Below are 16,062 nucleotides of genomic sequence, written 5' to 3' on the forward strand. Positions count from 1 at the left end.
TCGGTAAATCCACTACTATAGTTGGAGACTTCAACACCCCTCTATCAGTCATTGACAGACCTAACAGGCAGAAAATCAGGAAAAATACAGATGACCCAAACAGCTTTGTCGACCCGCTAGACCTAACTGTCACTTATAGAACACTCCATCCAACAACAGCATTCTTCTGAGGCCCACATGGAACATTCACCAGACCACAGACCACATTCTGGATCACAAAACGCACCTTAACAAATTTAAAAGAACAGAAATCACACAAAATACATCCTCAGATCACCATGGCATTAAACTAGAAATCAATAACAGAAAGGTTGCTAGAAAATTCCTACATATTAGGGAATTAAACTGCACACTTCTGAGTAATTCATAGATAGAAGAAAAAGTCTCAAAAGAAATTTTAAAAATATTTCAAACTATGCAAAAATGAATATACGATTTACCAGAATTAGTGGGAAGCAGCTAAAGTGGTGCTTAGAGGGAAATTTATAGCCTTAAAATGCATATATTGGAAAAGAAGAAAGATGTAAAACCAACAATCCAAGCTCCCACCTTAGGAAATTAGAGCAAGAAGAGCAAATTGAACCTAAAGCAAGTAGGGAAAAAAGTGTTGGTTGTTAAATTCTGGCACCAGACTGTACCAAACTCAGCCTCCTCCTTGATATATTTGTGAGAATTAAAGGGAAGAGCTTTCTCACTCAGACTTCAGTGCCACATCTGTGCACTGCCCACACCATGGCTCACACCACCTAGGGAAGGGGCTGCCTCTTGCTCCTCCCCTGGCTTGGGGAAATAGGCACTACGATGCTTCTCAGGGCTTAGGATATATCAGTAAGCAATGCGTTTTTGATGTTTTTGCACTGGTTGCCAATTGCCCATTTGTAAACCTTTTGCTCTTATTAGGGAACAAGGGAGCTACAGAGGCAAACAACGTGCCAGAGTTCTAACTTGACAGATCCTTTGTTTAACCAAAGGAGCCAGAATAAATCTCACTACTGCACAAGCTTAGCCTGGGATAACTCGCCAGGCCACCAACGTGGGCCAAATGTCCTGAGGACTGGGAAGTATTACAAAGTTATAAACCTCAGTGGAAGGGAATGGGAGTGAAAGCGGGGGATGGGACAGCGGAACCCAAGACAGCAAGGGCTCTGCCCAGGACCCTTGGGGGATTCAAGGGAAGTTGTCCAGTTTCTATAATTTATTTGTCCCGCAGTGGGATCAGAGGGATGGCGAGGGCCTTGACTCTGCCTCTGGGGCTTGATGAAGACTCTTGCACAGGGTGACGATTTAAGACTACTAGTTGAGAAGCCACAGGTCCCCTTCCCCGACGGGACTGCCCCATGAATATAACAGTCAGCCCCAGAGGGCCTTCCATTTTCCTTACCCTTGCCGGATCAAATCATACTTGACAGTTGTAAAATCATGGGGATCTGGAGAAGCCACGCAGGTATCCACGAAGACCCTCAGGCTGGGATTGGGGCTGCGGACCGTGGCCTGGAGGAAGACTTCGTTCCTCTGCCTGGCATAGTACGGCCCCCTGCTCCCCGCGGGCTGGGCCACGGGCAACTCGAGGAATGATATGGACACATCGTAGCCGGCACCCTGCCTCGGGACGTCCGCCCCAGGAACAATTTCAATGGCTGACTGGCCGTCTGCCCTGCAGGTGAGCTTCAGCTGAGGCACCTTGTGTCTCACAATGACCCAGCTGGGGTGGCCCGACATTCGGCCTCTGATGGAGTTGGAGTAGCTGCGGGAGCCAAGGCTTTCCTGAGAGGACAAGAGGGGAGCTGGTGGCTGGTGCTCCTGGCCGCCGACAAGCATCTTCCTTTATGAGTGGAGACCTCTGCTGCTTGGTGCTAGCTCGCTGATGGGCTGGAGGCCAGAGGCTTTGGGCCTCACCTCCGCGGTACCTAATGCCATGATGCGGTGACCGTATATCTTTGCTCCTTGGAGTTTGGGGTGCATGCAGGGAGCCCCCGGTGGGTGAGCCTGGACTCCCTTCTCCCCTCCCGTGAGGGCCGGGCTGTGGCGGGAGGCCCCCGCTGGCTACTGTGATCCTCCACCCATTCCCCTCCTCAGCCCGTAGGCTTCTCAGACAAGCGCAGACACCCGCGCTGAATTCCGATCCTCGCTCAGGCTCCTCCTGCGAGGTCAGGCCACAAGCGCTTACACAGTTAGTACTGTCCTAACCCCAGACCGGTTGTGACTCCATGTGAGCTGTGGGCCTGGCCCTGGTGACTTCTGCTTTCAGCTTTGCTCCCTCGAATCCAGCATAACTTGAAGGAGCTAACGGGGCACTGATGGCTGATGAGCAGAGGGCCACCGCCTCTGGCAGCCTCCTTCCCACAGCCCTGTGTGTCACCCAGAGACTCAGCCTGCTCAGGGACATTTGTTCGAAGAAGCCTCGCTTTGCGTGACTCAGGTCCTGTGACATTCGGCCCTCCAAGGACTGCTTAGACCACTGTCTCTCTGGCCTGTCTTTTCAGACATTTTCTTTTCTACTCATCCTGCCCCCTCTCCAGCCCCCATTATGAAATGTTAGTACAACATACACACTACATATATTCTGTATGTGTATCTGTGCTTTATCCATTAAGAAAGCTTTTTTGTTTTTTGGCCTTAAGAACCAATATCTCTTCTCCCCCTTGAGGGTGACGTCACCCTTGGTGAGAAAGCACAGTCTAGAAAAGCTAAACTCCGTGAACACGTGAATCTGCCCCTTTCCGACTCGACCTTGGGCTTCCTGGAGTTCACGGGCCTCGAGTCCCTTCCTGAGCCCTCCATGCTTGCGGCTGCCTTGGGGCCTGTGCGCCTGCCCACTGCCTGCCCGGGGCATTCCTCCTCTCCATCCTGACCTGGCTCCACCTCCTCATTCAGGCCTTGGGCCTTGGGCCTTGGCCACCCTGTTCGAAGTGGCCTTCTGTTCCCTTCCTTGCTTTATTTCTTCTTAACCCTGTTTTCTAGGAAGGACTCTCATTTGTGTGTTGGTTCCATGCCTGTCTCCCTTTTCTGGACTGTAAGAGCCGTGGACAGGCCCTGTCAGTCTTGTTGGCTGCAGAGTCCTCAGTACCTAAAAGGTTGCTCGTTCATTGGCTCTGAAATCAGACACAGAAGCTTTCTGTGGTGTTCTCCCAGTGGGTGGCCTGGGACCAACCGTCACCCCAGGTGGTCCTGACCTGCTGTGTCCTCTGGCCCTGGCACAATGCTCAGCATACAAGGCTTGCTGAGGAAGCCAGGCTAGCCAGGGCCAGAGAGGACAGCTGAGCATCCTCCCTTATGGCCCAGAAGCTTCTGGGGCTGTCCTCCTCCCAGACACCAGGGGGCTTCCAGCATGGCTTCTAAGGCAGAAACTTCTGAGGTGAAAACTAGAATTTCCAGAGCAAAAAAATGACTGTGGTCTGCACATACCCAATAGACAAAATGTCACATATGGAATGAAAGTGATTATTGGCATCGTGAAGACTATTTGAATGAATTCAATTTCCAACCAAGTCACGGCTTGTGGCTTTCCTCTCTTCCCACCCAGGTTTTTAGCCGGTGGTTGAATTTTGAAACCTTTCTCCTTGGCCTCTATCCACAGAAGGGTGCCGCCACCTTGTCGACTTCTTACCTGCTGGACAGTGCCACAGCGGCCATAGGGAATGCTGAAGATCAGGTAGCGCCCCGTGACCTGGGGGCGACAGAGCTCATCGTTCAGGTGGACATCCCAGGAGGAGTAGCCCAGTCTCCGGAGGTATCCTCGGTCAATGACGACTTGGAAGAGGTGAGGCAAGCAGGAGAGCTGGGCTGCAGGAGGAGGGGGTGGGGAGAAGCTCACACGGAGAACCTGGTACACTGGTCTGTAGGGCTGCAGTGCCGGGTGTGGCCGTATGTTTATCAAGTACCATGGACAGTACCCCGGGTTGGCTGAGTTCTCATCACCACTCCCACCTTAGACGTGACTTTCATTGACTTTATTTAAATCTCCTTTTTCCAAAAGTCCCACCATATCCTTGGGGATCCCACCCACAGCATGCATCCCATGGGACGTGAGTCAGAGCCTCTTCTAAGGATTTCAAGGACCACTCATTTCACATGTTGAGAACACCTGAGCCTGAACGTGTGTCTATCTGGGCCTTTGTAGGAGAGGTAGGTTGGAAAAAGAGTGGAAGCAAAGGGGGAGGCAGGATGGGTGCAAAGGGGCTTCTTCCCCAACCTCCCAAAGCCCAGTGAGTGGACAGAGACAGAGAAATTTCAGTAGAGACACAGAAGCTGGTCCCCCTCACGGCCTGTTCTTTCTCCCTCAGACCACTGCTCTCCTAGACCTCCTGTTCTGCAGCCTCAGACTCTAGGAAAGAAGGAGATTTTGCCATTGTCCTCGGGTACAACAGAGTCAGCTCTCCATGGAGAGGGAAGAATGATGAAAAGCAAATGTCAACTGTGCAGAAACACTGGAAGAGGGTGATGGAGCCAGCGGTAGACACGCAACGTAGGGAAATGGGCTGATTTGATGTAGCTATTGAAGTTGGAATACAACGGCATGAAAATACCCCAGGGCGATGCCAGAGGAAGAAGAACCCAGAGCCTCCTGGTGAGCCGGAGGGAGGGATTCTGGCATGTGCGAAGCAATGTTGACAATGTGAGTGTCACCACCACAAAGATTTGCTGGAGCAACAGAATAGTAAGTAAAGGGCTTCGCAGGTGGTAAACACCGTCTCACACATGAACTCTGGTTGGTGACCCTTCCCATGCTCACGGCACACTCGGAAACTCAGGCTGGGAAATACGAAGTATGTGACCCCAGCACAGAAGCAAGACAGGGCAGTAACCTATGGCCAGTGCCCAGGCCAGGAAGCACAGTGACCAGACTCACTCAGCCCCTTCGGACACGCTTGGCCCCACATCCCGCATCCTTTGGCTGCTGTGCCTGATGAAGAGGAAACTGCTTGGTGCATAACCCAAGAATGAAAAATGAATTACCATTTACGGTGGGCGCCCGGACAGCGGGAGGAACGGCTGGACCTGTGAACAGACGGTAACAGCGAGGCCCTGGAGGAGGAGGACCCATCGCCCCAGGCAGACTGACTCCACGCGGCTCCCGCAGGATTAATGTTTTTCTCAACACGATCAAAGGTTTTCTCTAACGTGTTTCTGATCCCTTTTCTATTGGGGCCCCATTTCTGTGCAAAACAAAAGAAACTCCTACATCAAGGTAAAAGCAACGGCAATGACTTCTTTACCTCGTTTACCTATACAAAACTGAGAACGGAATGGATGAGGTGAGCTCAGATTTGTTCACCAAAGCTTAGAATTCCACGACTTTTTGAGATTTATGTGGGTGAATTTAGGACCAAAATAAGGAAGCCCTACTCCACACGGAAGGGGTCAGCCTGTGGAGGTCAGAACGACAAGACAGATCTTGGATGATAACAAAAGTAGTCCAGGAAAGGCGTAGGCCAAATCTTGGATGAAAGGGACAGAAGGGGGAACTCAGGACATTGCAGGGTTCTGACTTCCGAGGGCTAAGGGAAGTCTGTGCCCTTGATGACCTTGTCAGAGATTGAAAAAGGGACCCAGACAAATTGTGATCTGACTAATAGCAGCGAGTGCTATGTCCTTAATCATTTCATTACACCATTGTTTCTTCCTTCGGCCTCATAATCTTGTAGCTGTCCTTTGGAACAAATATTGCGTTGACTTGCAATTAATCAAAACTGATTATTAAAATCCCAAGCCTGTATGATTAAAGCATTTACCACAACACTTGTGTACCAAATATGCTCTCTCGTTATTCCTGAATCTGGCGCCTCACCAACCTGATATTCCCTGGGATGGTGAATTTTGAGAAAAGACGGGGCGGAGCCTGGGGAAGACCCCAGAGCCGGGCAAGGCGGGGCGGGGCGGGGGTGCTCGGTACCTGCACAGACCACGCCCGCGTCCTCCCGGTGCTGGCAGTTGTGTTGAGCCCAGCCCGAGTGGGCGCAGCGCTCCAGCGCATCCTCGGTGCCCGCGCAGCGCACGTTGTCCAGCAGGATGGGTCCCGAGCCCGGGCCGAAGCGGCTGCGCCCCGGGGCCCCCAGCGCGGGGCCGCAGCCCAGAAGGCGGCACACGACGCGGGCGTTCTTGATGTTCCAGTAGTCGTCGCACACGGTGCCCCACACGCCCTGGTGCCAGACCTCAACCCGGCCCTCGCACGGGCTGCCCCCGCCCGCCAGGCGCAGGCGCGGGCCTGCGGGAGGTAAGACAGCGGGTCAGGTGGGAAGAACGCGTGGGCAGGCCCCTCCCGCCACAGCGATTCTCAGGCGTTCCTTGTTATTTACGGCAGACAGCAACATTGGGATCAGCTCTACGTCTGTTTTGTGCGGTTCTCTCTCCCTCCCTCCCTCCCTTCCTTCCTGCCACCCCCACATTTCTGTTTCTCGTTCACTCTCTCGCAAAAAGTAAAACTTTAATTAACTGAAACCCTCAAGGAATGGCCGTTATGGACAGCCTCATTTCCCAGATACCTAAGAATTTAATCTTTAAACAAAAATACTAAAACTCCAAAGAAAACAAAAGAAAAAGGGCAAAACCTCCTAAATCTTTGGAAGACGATTATTCTAAAACGAGGCATTGCCCTGACTCCAAACAAAAATCTATCCAACGAAATTTCTTCTACTCCTGATGAATAAAAGTCGACATTTTAACTGTAAACACTCTATTATGGGTACAACTTTCCAGTGACAGACAAGTACTGGAGATGTAATGTACAGCAATATATACAAATATTGAATGATTATGTTGTACACCTGGAACTAATATGTTACATGTTAATTATATCTCAATAATAAAAAAAACTATATGTAGCTATTCCATTCCTAGGTATTTACTCAAGATAAATGATAATACATGTCTACAGAAAGATTATATAGTAGAATTCTCAACAGTAGACACACACACACACACAAAAATGGAAACATTCCAAATGTCCATCCACAGGAGAGTGGATAAATAACTGTGATATATTCATACAATGGAATATTACTAAGCAATAAAAGGAACAATAAAAGGAACAAATCACCAATATATGAAGCCACGTGGACAAATCTTATAAACTTGTTAAGCAAAAGAAATCAGACACAAAAGAGCACATATCATTTGATTCCATTTATATGAGAATCTAGAAAAACGAACCTAAACTGCAGTGACAGAAAGCAGATAGATCAGGGGTTGCCTGGGGCAGGTGGGTGAGATTAACTGCAAAGGGACATGAGAGAAATTTCTGGGGTGATGGAAGCGTTTTATGTCTTGATCGATTGTGGTGGTGGCTACACGGTTGTACGCATTAGAAGAACTCTTAGATGTGTGTAATTTCTTGTATATATTTATACTTCAAAAGAGGTGATTTTAAAAAGTAAAAATAATAAAAAATAAAATCTATATTATGTTGGTGGTGCCACACCCACAGATATGTTTAAACTGATTTGTCTTCGTATAAATTGATTGCTAGTGACTATTTTCCAATTTCCTGCTCTGTTTGCTACATAGAGGATGCTTCGTGGCGTGTAACAGACACCACGGGCTCCGATCTCTCTGGGGCTGCATGATCTTGATCTAGGACAGTTGTTCTCATCTGATTTGTTGTTGTCATTTTGGAAGCGAGATAACCATGCTTGTTCAAGCTAGAAGTAAAGGCCAATAACTTCTGAATGAGGTCTCAGGAGGTGAATTTGGGCCTTTTGACCCACAAAGGGGTGTGTGTGTGTGTGTGTGTGTGTACTCATAAGTTTTCTGTAAAGAGTAGGAAATTTTAATGAAAAAAAATGATCTTAACAATATTAATGATATGACCAATTTAGTGCTTAGAAACAAACAAAAAGCACCAGTTAAAGGGACTCTCTTCACCAACTGAAATTGTAACTGTAAAAAAAATAAAATTAAACTTAAAAAATGCATGTCCTCAAGGTCACATATTTAATATGCAAAGCTGAAAAAGAACCACACGTTTTCTCTAAGTTTAAACACTAATACTCTTGTCTAAGTTTCTACTTTGGTTTAGGGACAGAAATACTGTCTGTTAAGTTTTATTTTCTTGGCTTCGGCGTGTAACGAGTGATATTGTGTCCTGTTTATTCTTCCAAAGATAAAATTTTTTACATGGTCAGAAAAGCTTTATAAATATACTGAATTTTTTAAAGGAAGAACGCAAAAGCATTATATTTTGCAGGTAAATTTTTTACAGGGTCTAAAAATGAGATGAAGAAAATCAATTCAGTTTCCTCAGAAGAAATTTGAGGTAAGAGAAAGACCTCAGAAGAAATTTGGGGTAAGAGAAAGATCATATCTGAGAGGCATAATTCCATATGAAAATATACAGAGAGAGAAGCAAGAGAGAAAAAATAACAATGGATTTTATGCTAGAGTATGGTTGTATAAATTACAGCAAAACTAGGCGTTAATCTAGCAACGGGCATATGAACATTACCAGGTGATGGTGTCATTTCTGTTAAAATCAGGTCTGTGGCTGACAAAAAAAAAATTTTTCCAGTGAAAAGAAAGCTTTAAAATTTAGTCGATTAACAAAAATTCCCATCTTGTGTATCTACACTGTGTCATATAATTTACGTTTCTGCTCTTTACAACACTGGTGCCAGGCATCATCTCTATTTTAGAGATGAGGAAATGGAGATTCAGCGAGCTTATATAACACGCACCGTCACCCACAATGCCCACCAGTGAGGTCCCAAAGCACACACACTTTCTATACTGCTTTGCCTTTCGGGAGCATAAGATGTGGGCGTTGTATTCATTCTGGGCTCAGCGAGCTGAATCAGGGATGAGAGGAAAGCAAGGTAATGGTTTAACAGCCACCACCACATCGGTCCTCACACTCCAAAAGGCATCTCCTGCAGAAACAGGAGCGATCTGGGCTGTCCTACTTTCATAAAAGGAAGTAAATCATGTGAGCACTACCTGACCCGTGTGGAAAGCAACCCGGTTACCATCAACCAGGTCTACAAAGAAGAGCATGCCTCGAGTGATGTCGAGAGCCAGTAGGAATTACAACTGGGAATCCTCTGCCAAAGTGGAGTCATGATGGGGGCAGAGAAAGAAGCAAATGAGGAAGTGATGGAGGAAGGGAGGAAGGGAGACAGGGAGGGAGGGAGAGAAGGAAAGGGAGTGAGGAAGGAAAGGAGAGACAGAGGGAGGGAGGGAGGAAGGAAGGAAGGACGGAAGCCAGTGCTTAAGTCTAAGTGAAAAGGAAGTCCTAAACTGTGGTTTCATTGAGTTTACTCAGTATATCTTCAAAGTAACCAGGACTTGAAAAGAAAGAAAACAAACAAACAAACGAACAAAAGCCTAGAAGCAGTAGGTCCTGTTATGAAGACATCAATAGCACAGGGGTTTGGGGGACTCATACAGATGGCTGCATCAGCAAAGCCTGAGAGCAGACAGGACTTCGGATGGGAGCCAAGAGAACAAGCTTTGCCTTGCTCTAGCTCTGTGACTGCGATGGACTAAACTGCAGCTCCTCAAAATTCATATGTTGAAGCTGCACCCCGCAATGTGGCCGTATTTGGAGATGGGGCCTCTAAACAAGTAAGTAAGTTTAAGAGAGGTCCTAAGGCTAGAGCCCTGACCCATAGCACTGGTGCTATTATAAGAAGAGCTTTTGCACTCTGGCAGCCTGTGAGAAATGCAGAGTCCAGGCTCCACCCAGAGTGACTGAATCAGAATGTGCATTTTAACAGGTTCTCCAGGCCTCCCCTTGCACGCTGACATTTGAGAGGCGCTGGTGTAGGTCATCTCTAAGGCCTCCTCCAGGGTTGATGTTTGAAGCTATTTTATGCTCTTCACCCACTACCCACACCTGCCTTTGTTCTGTTCAGAATTAGAACCAGTGATGGGGGCGCGGCCTGGAAGCTGCCTGGCCTCTCCAGGGAAAACAGGAAGTGTTCCCTTTGGTGCATAAACTTGCTGACTGGGGTTTCTCAGAAAGTCACTCGTTAGGGCTAGAGCAAGAAGCAGAAGCATACCTGGTGCAGGAGGCTCTCTGCCTAAAGTGAGAGTTGTGTCTGTAAACGAAGAAGAATCAGATTCAAATATCAGTGAAAAAGCATTTTTTTTTTTAAAGTGGTGTAAAAAAAGAGCTGAAGGGTGAATGGGGAGAAGCCACCTGGTTCTCTGGTGTGTGTGTTTTGGAGTGTTGGATGGGCCAGAGCATCACCTGAAACAGAACACACGACACCAAGCAGGTGGAGGTGTGCACCCCCAGCCCTCGCCTCCCTTGGGCACGTCTGATTAAGACCAGTGCGAAAAGCAGAGGGCGTTCCCTGGCGGAGGGGCCACTCTGTGTTTATGGATGAATCAAGGGAACGTGAAAGCTTAATTTCTGTGAAAAGGCTACTGGGCCTTCTGCTTACATTGGGAATTATCCCATAGACAAATTATTTAGGACCTATGTTCATTCGTTGACTAGAAAGAGCTCCGGAGAGTTGATTGCATTTAACTGAAGAAATGTGACAGGCAGAAAACATTACCAGTGGGTATGTCCACTTCTGCAGAGGTGAAAGGTACATCTGTGTATGAACAAAGAAAACAGGACACTTTAAAACGAGAGAAGGGACTTCCGTGTGTTTTCACTGCGGTTTACTTGGTGGTCATAATGGCCATCGGGTGGGCTTATTTTCTAAATACGACATGGCCAGGAAGAAGCAGATGTCATTGTTTAAAGAGTACAACGAGAGCACCTTTATAAGCGCCCTCTATACCGTCCTCCCCCAAATAAACCTCCAACACTGTATTTGGACAATTCTAAACCCAAAGTCATATCAGGAACTCCGCGGATAATTGCATCCAGCCTCCATTAGCATAGAATGCCATCGCCGATGAGGCTCTGTCTGCTATGCGGTCTCTCCCTCCCAGTCCCTGTGCCTCTCCCCTGTTCGTTGTCTCACGTAAAACACAGACAGTAGGGAGACCAGAAGGGGACTTGCTATTTGTGTAAGAAAGTAAGAACAACAGGCCCTGTGGAACGCGCCTGTGTGTATTCAAGTGCTCCACTTGAACTTGAATGTCGGACCTCACCTTGGCCGTGTAGAGGCCCTCTTTGTCCATTTCAGAGTTCTAGGCTATTATTAAGAGATCAATTCAGCAGAGTGACCTTTGCCAAATAGTATAATTGTACTCTCTAGGTAGAATTGCAACACAGCAATATCTTTTGGATACGTCATAAGAGGAAAAATCAACAGAAAACTTGTTACCCGTTGTAAGCACCACATCTGAGGCTGAAATTGAAGTAAAAACTGTGAAAACAAGCATAAGATAAATGACAATTAAATAGCATCCTTTGCAATCAAGTTTACTGGTAAATAATTTTTTTGCAAGTCACTCTTTACAAATTATGCGCCGGTCATGAGCATATTTGATTCTGTTCTGTTCCTGTTTGACTTTTTCTCCATTTCATTAAGCTAAGGGACCTAAATAATGGAGGACGTGGTACTTGGGTGTATGCACCAGGAGACCTGGGTTCTAACCTCTGCTCTTTGCGTAACCAAGCATGTGACCCCAGGCAAGTCCCTTCTTATTTTGCCTCTCTGAGCTGCTACATCTGCAGGGCTAGTCCATAGACCAGAAGCATCTGTATTACCTTGTTAAAAATGCAGACTCTTAGGCCAACTTCGGACCTACTGAATCAGAATCTGCATGTTAACAGGTTCTCCAGGCCTCCCCTTGCACACTGACATTTGAGAGGCGCTGGTGTAGGTCATCTCTAAGGCCTCCTCCAGGGTTGATGTTTGAAGCTATTTTATGCTCTTCACCCTCTACCCGCACCTGCCTTTGCTCTGTTCAGAATGAGAACCAGTGATGGGGGCGCGGCCTGGAAGCTGCCTGGCCTCTCCAGGGAAAACAGGAAGTGTTCCCTTTGGTGCATAAACTTGCTGACCGGGGTTTCTCAGAAAGTCACTCGTTAGGGCTAGAGCAAGAAGCAGAAGCATACCTGGTGCAGGAGGCTCTCTGCCTAAAGTGAGAGTTGTGTCTGTAAACGAAGAAGAATCAGATTCAAATATCAGCGAAAAAGCATTTTTTTTTTAAAGTGGTGTAAAAAAAGAGCTGAAGGGTGAATGGGGAGAAGCCACCTGGTTCTCCGGTGTGTGTGTTTTGGAGTGTTGGATGGGCCAGAGCATCACCTGAAACAGAACACACGACACCAAGCAGGTGGAGGTGTAGACCCCCAGCCCTCGCCTCCTTGGGCACGTCTGATTAAGACCAGTGCGAAAAGCAGAGGGCGTTCCCTGGCGGAGGGGCCACTCTGTGTTTATAGATGAATCAAGGGAACGTGAAAGCTTAATTTCTGTGAAAAGGCTACTGGGCCTTCTGCTTACATTGGGAGTTATCCCATAGACAAATTATTTAGGACCTATGTTCATTCGTTGACTAGAAAGAGCTCCGGAGAGTTGATTGCATTTAACTGAAGAAATGTGACAGGCAGAAAACATTACCAGTGGGTATGTCCACTTCTGCAGAGGTTAAAGGTACATCTGTGTATGAACAAAGAAAACAGGACACTTTAAAACGAGAGAAGGGACTTCTGTGTGTTTTCACTGCGGTTTACTTTGTGGTCATAATGGCCATTGGGTGGGCTTATTTTCTAAATACGACATGGCCAGGAAAAACAGATCTCATTCGTTTAAAGAGTACGAGAGAACCTTTATAAGCTGGAGATGTGACTTCTGCTGAAGTTGAAGAGATGTCTACGGAAAAAGAAGAAGAAAACTTAAATGTCAGTAGAGAGGACGCCCGGGTTTCTGCTTTACTAGGGCCGTGCTGGGGAAAAAATTTCCATGGAACAGCCTAACTGGAACTCCAAGAGGGACAGTGGACAGTATTTTACCTGGTGCGGAGGTCACGGAAGTTGTGATTGAAGCTGTAGATGAAAAAAAACAAGGCCTCGATCAGCTAGCCGTACAGGCACAAACTTCTGTAAGATACAGGAGATGTAAACAATGGCCACCGCAGGTCAGTGCGACTGGCCTGGCTTGATTTTCTGCTTTCCAGAGAGGAGCTGCCCAAGGCACCTCCAGGTCCTCCATCGCCTCCAGGCCGCCCCTCCACTCCCAGGGTCTCCATTCCGCTCCCCGCCCTTTCCTTCTCCCCTCGGAGGTGGAGGGTACCTGTCCGGAGGGCAACGCCACTGCTCCCAGTTTCTCTGCTGTATGGGGCTGATCTAGCAAAGATTCTGCAGATGGAGTCTTGCTCTCCCTGCGACTTACTTTCCCGGTCCTCCCTCCTCCCTTCAAATGGGTGGGAGGCAGTGACCCAGGAGAGGGTCAGCTCTGCAGACCGGAACCGTCCCTAGGTGGGCTGTCCCAAGATCTAGAGTGAGCATGAGGAGGGGGTGGCAGGTGCACCTGTCTCCTGTGCGAAGCGTTGCCCTCCGGTAATAAGCCCATGTTTGTGTTGACTCTGATGTTTTCTTTCTTAATTGCATTAGCACCTGGAGTGGGGTAGAGGGCCCTCTATACCGTCCTCCCCCAAATAAACCTCCAACACTGTATTTGGACAATTCTAAACCCAAAGTCATATCAGGAACTCCGCGGATAATTGCACCCAGCCTCCGATAGCATAGAATGCCATCGCAGATGAGGCTCTGTCTGCTATGCGGTCTCTCCCTCCCAATCCCTGTGCCTCTCCCCAGTTCGTTGTCTCACGTAAAACACAGACAGTAGGGAGACCAGACGGGGACTTGCTCTATGTGTAAGAAAGTAAGAACAACAGGCCCTGTGGAACGCGCCTGTGTGTATTCAAGTGCTCCACTTGAACTTGAATGTCCTCACCTTGGCCGTGTAGAGGCCCTCTTTGTCCATTTCAGGGTTCTAGGCTATTATTAAGGGATCAATTCAGCAGAGTGACCCTTGCCAAATAGTATAATGGTACTCTCTAGGTAGAATTGTAACACAGCAATCTCTTTTGGATACGTCATAAGAGGAAAAATCACCAGAAAATTTATTACCAGTTGTAAGCACCAAATCTGTGGCTGAAATTGAAGTAAGATCTGTGAAAACAAGCATAAGATAAATGACAATTAAATAGCATCCTTTTCAATCAAGTTTACTGGTAAATAATTTTTTTGCAAGTCACTCTTTACAAATTATGCCCCGGTCATGTGCATATTTGATTCTGCTCTGTTCCTGTTTGACTTTTTCTCCGTTTCATTAAGCTAAGGGACCTAAATAATGGAGGACGTGGTACTTGGGTGTATGCACCAGGAGACCTGGGTTCTAATCACTGCTCTTTGCGTAACCAAGCATGTGACCCCAGGCAAGTCCCTTCTTATTTTGCCTCTCTGAGCTGCTACATCTGTAGGGCTAGTTTGTGGACCAGAAGCATCTGTATTACCTTGTTAGAAATGCAGACTCTTAGGCCCACCTCAGACTTACGGAATCAGAATCTGCATTTAACAAGGTCTCGAGCTGAGCTACATGCATGTTAAGTTTTGAGAAGCAGCGAACAGCCAAATGGAGATGTCTCCTGGACCAGAAATTAATGATGTGGAGTAGAAGGGAACTAGATGGCACATGTCCACATAAAGGGGGTGTGGTCCTTCCCTGCTCCACCCCAGACAATTGGTGCTCTGCCAGAATTCAGGCTAGTATTTCCCATTCCCTGTTTTTTTTTTGTCAGAGCTGAAATTGGTACTTTTATATAAAGCCTCCCTTACAAAAAATGTGGTATTAAAAAAAATGAAAGAGCATATAAGCAAAACTGTTATCCGAATCAAAACCCATTCATGGGTCAAAATTGGCCCATTGGCTGCCATGTTCCGGCCTGAACAACCTCTAACATTTCTTTCACCTCTCGGACAAATGATACCCCGTGATGATGCCGTATTGAAATTCTCCTTGCTTAAGAGACCTGGAGGCTAATTTTCACATATCCAACCTCAAAGAAGAATTCGTTTAACTGTCCGCTTTTCTGTGGAGGTCAGTTTCTAGGCAAGCTATACATATGTGATTGATAAAAGCAAGAAAGAAAGACAAATTACCAGGCGAAGTGGTCGTTCCTGTAGCTGATGCTGAAATTGACAAACAAAAGAAACTAAAATACGATAAAATCCAAACAAAAATCCCACCCACGAATAGGAAATTTAGAAGGCAGGTTTAATTTTTAAAATGTATACCACAGATATACTAAAATGAGACACGAAAGACTCGTGAAATGAAAAGAAACGTTTTCTCGAATGAGACTGAAATGGACATAGGGATGCGGGAAGTGAGAATTGTTCATTGGTTCTGAGAACAGTAGAATCTCTCTGGCAACCAAAAGTGAGTACCTGAGCAAACGACCCCGGCGTCCTCCTGGTGGCCACAGTTGTGGACGGACAAGCCCAGATGCCGGCACTGGCCCAGCGTGGTCTCGTTGCCCTGGCACTGCACGTCGTCCAGCAGGATGCGCCCTGCACCCGCCCCGAAGTGGCTGCTCCCCAGGGCGCCGACGCCCTCCCCACAGTCCAGCTGCCGGCACACCACGTGGGCAGCGCCGATGCCCCACAGGTCGTCGCACACCGTCCCCCACGTGCCGTTGTGGTATACTTCAAGGCGCCCCTCACAGCGACTCCTCCCGTCCACCAGCCTGATGACCGGCAAGTCTGGGGGAGACTCAGAGGTTACTATGAGAATGTGATCGGCTCTTCTGGCAATTAATTTCTAAATTTCTAGTGGGACTTTTCTTTAGTTCTTCATATAATAAACCTTGCCTCCTTTTTCCGGGTCCTATAGGGATAAGTCAAATGAGTGCTTATAAATGCAGTGACTGGCTTTTCCAGCCTATCGTTTCATGTCTTTTATTCCATCATTCCCATCTTTGGATTTGAAATATGATAAATGCAAGGGTAAGATAAATATCGATTTCAAAGCTGAGTCATCAGATTGCTAAGCAATAATATCGGAATATGTCCAGCTTAGCTTTTCATTATTTCCTTTAAGCCAAACGTGTCCACTGATCTAGATTCAAAGTTAAATTTGAGACCCCCGGAGACTAGACAAGCGGCCACCTCTGCTGGTGACCTCTCCATCCACAACTCTTGCCTCCCCTGTTTCCTCAGTC

At 47.4% G+C, this 16,062-nt stretch overlaps 1 protein-coding gene across 1 annotated transcript in view; it reads right to left on the reverse strand.

The window, feature by feature from the left end:
• Window positions 1–16,062, reverse strand: part of LOC120608892 (deleted in malignant brain tumors 1 protein-like) — a 77,621-nt gene that overhangs the window by 1,266 nt on the left and 60,293 nt on the right. The window contains exons 25-28 of the mRNA XM_039870888.1: window positions 15,290–15,604; window positions 5,894–6,214; window positions 3,608–3,783; window positions 1,382–1,764 (exon numbers count right to left, since the gene is read on the reverse strand). Of these exons, the coding sequence (XP_039726822.1) occupies window positions 1,382–1,764; window positions 3,608–3,783; window positions 5,894–6,214; window positions 15,290–15,604 (1,195 nt within the window). The remainder of the gene's footprint in view (window positions 1–1,381; window positions 1,765–3,607; window positions 3,784–5,893; window positions 6,215–15,289; window positions 15,605–16,062) is intronic.

Source organism: Pteropus medius, unplaced genomic scaffold (assembly GCF_902729225.1).
Source record: "Pteropus medius unplaced genomic scaffold, Ma_sr-lr_union100, whole genome shotgun sequence".
NCBI classification, from domain to species: domain Eukaryota; kingdom Metazoa; phylum Chordata; class Mammalia; order Chiroptera; family Pteropodidae; genus Pteropus; species Pteropus medius.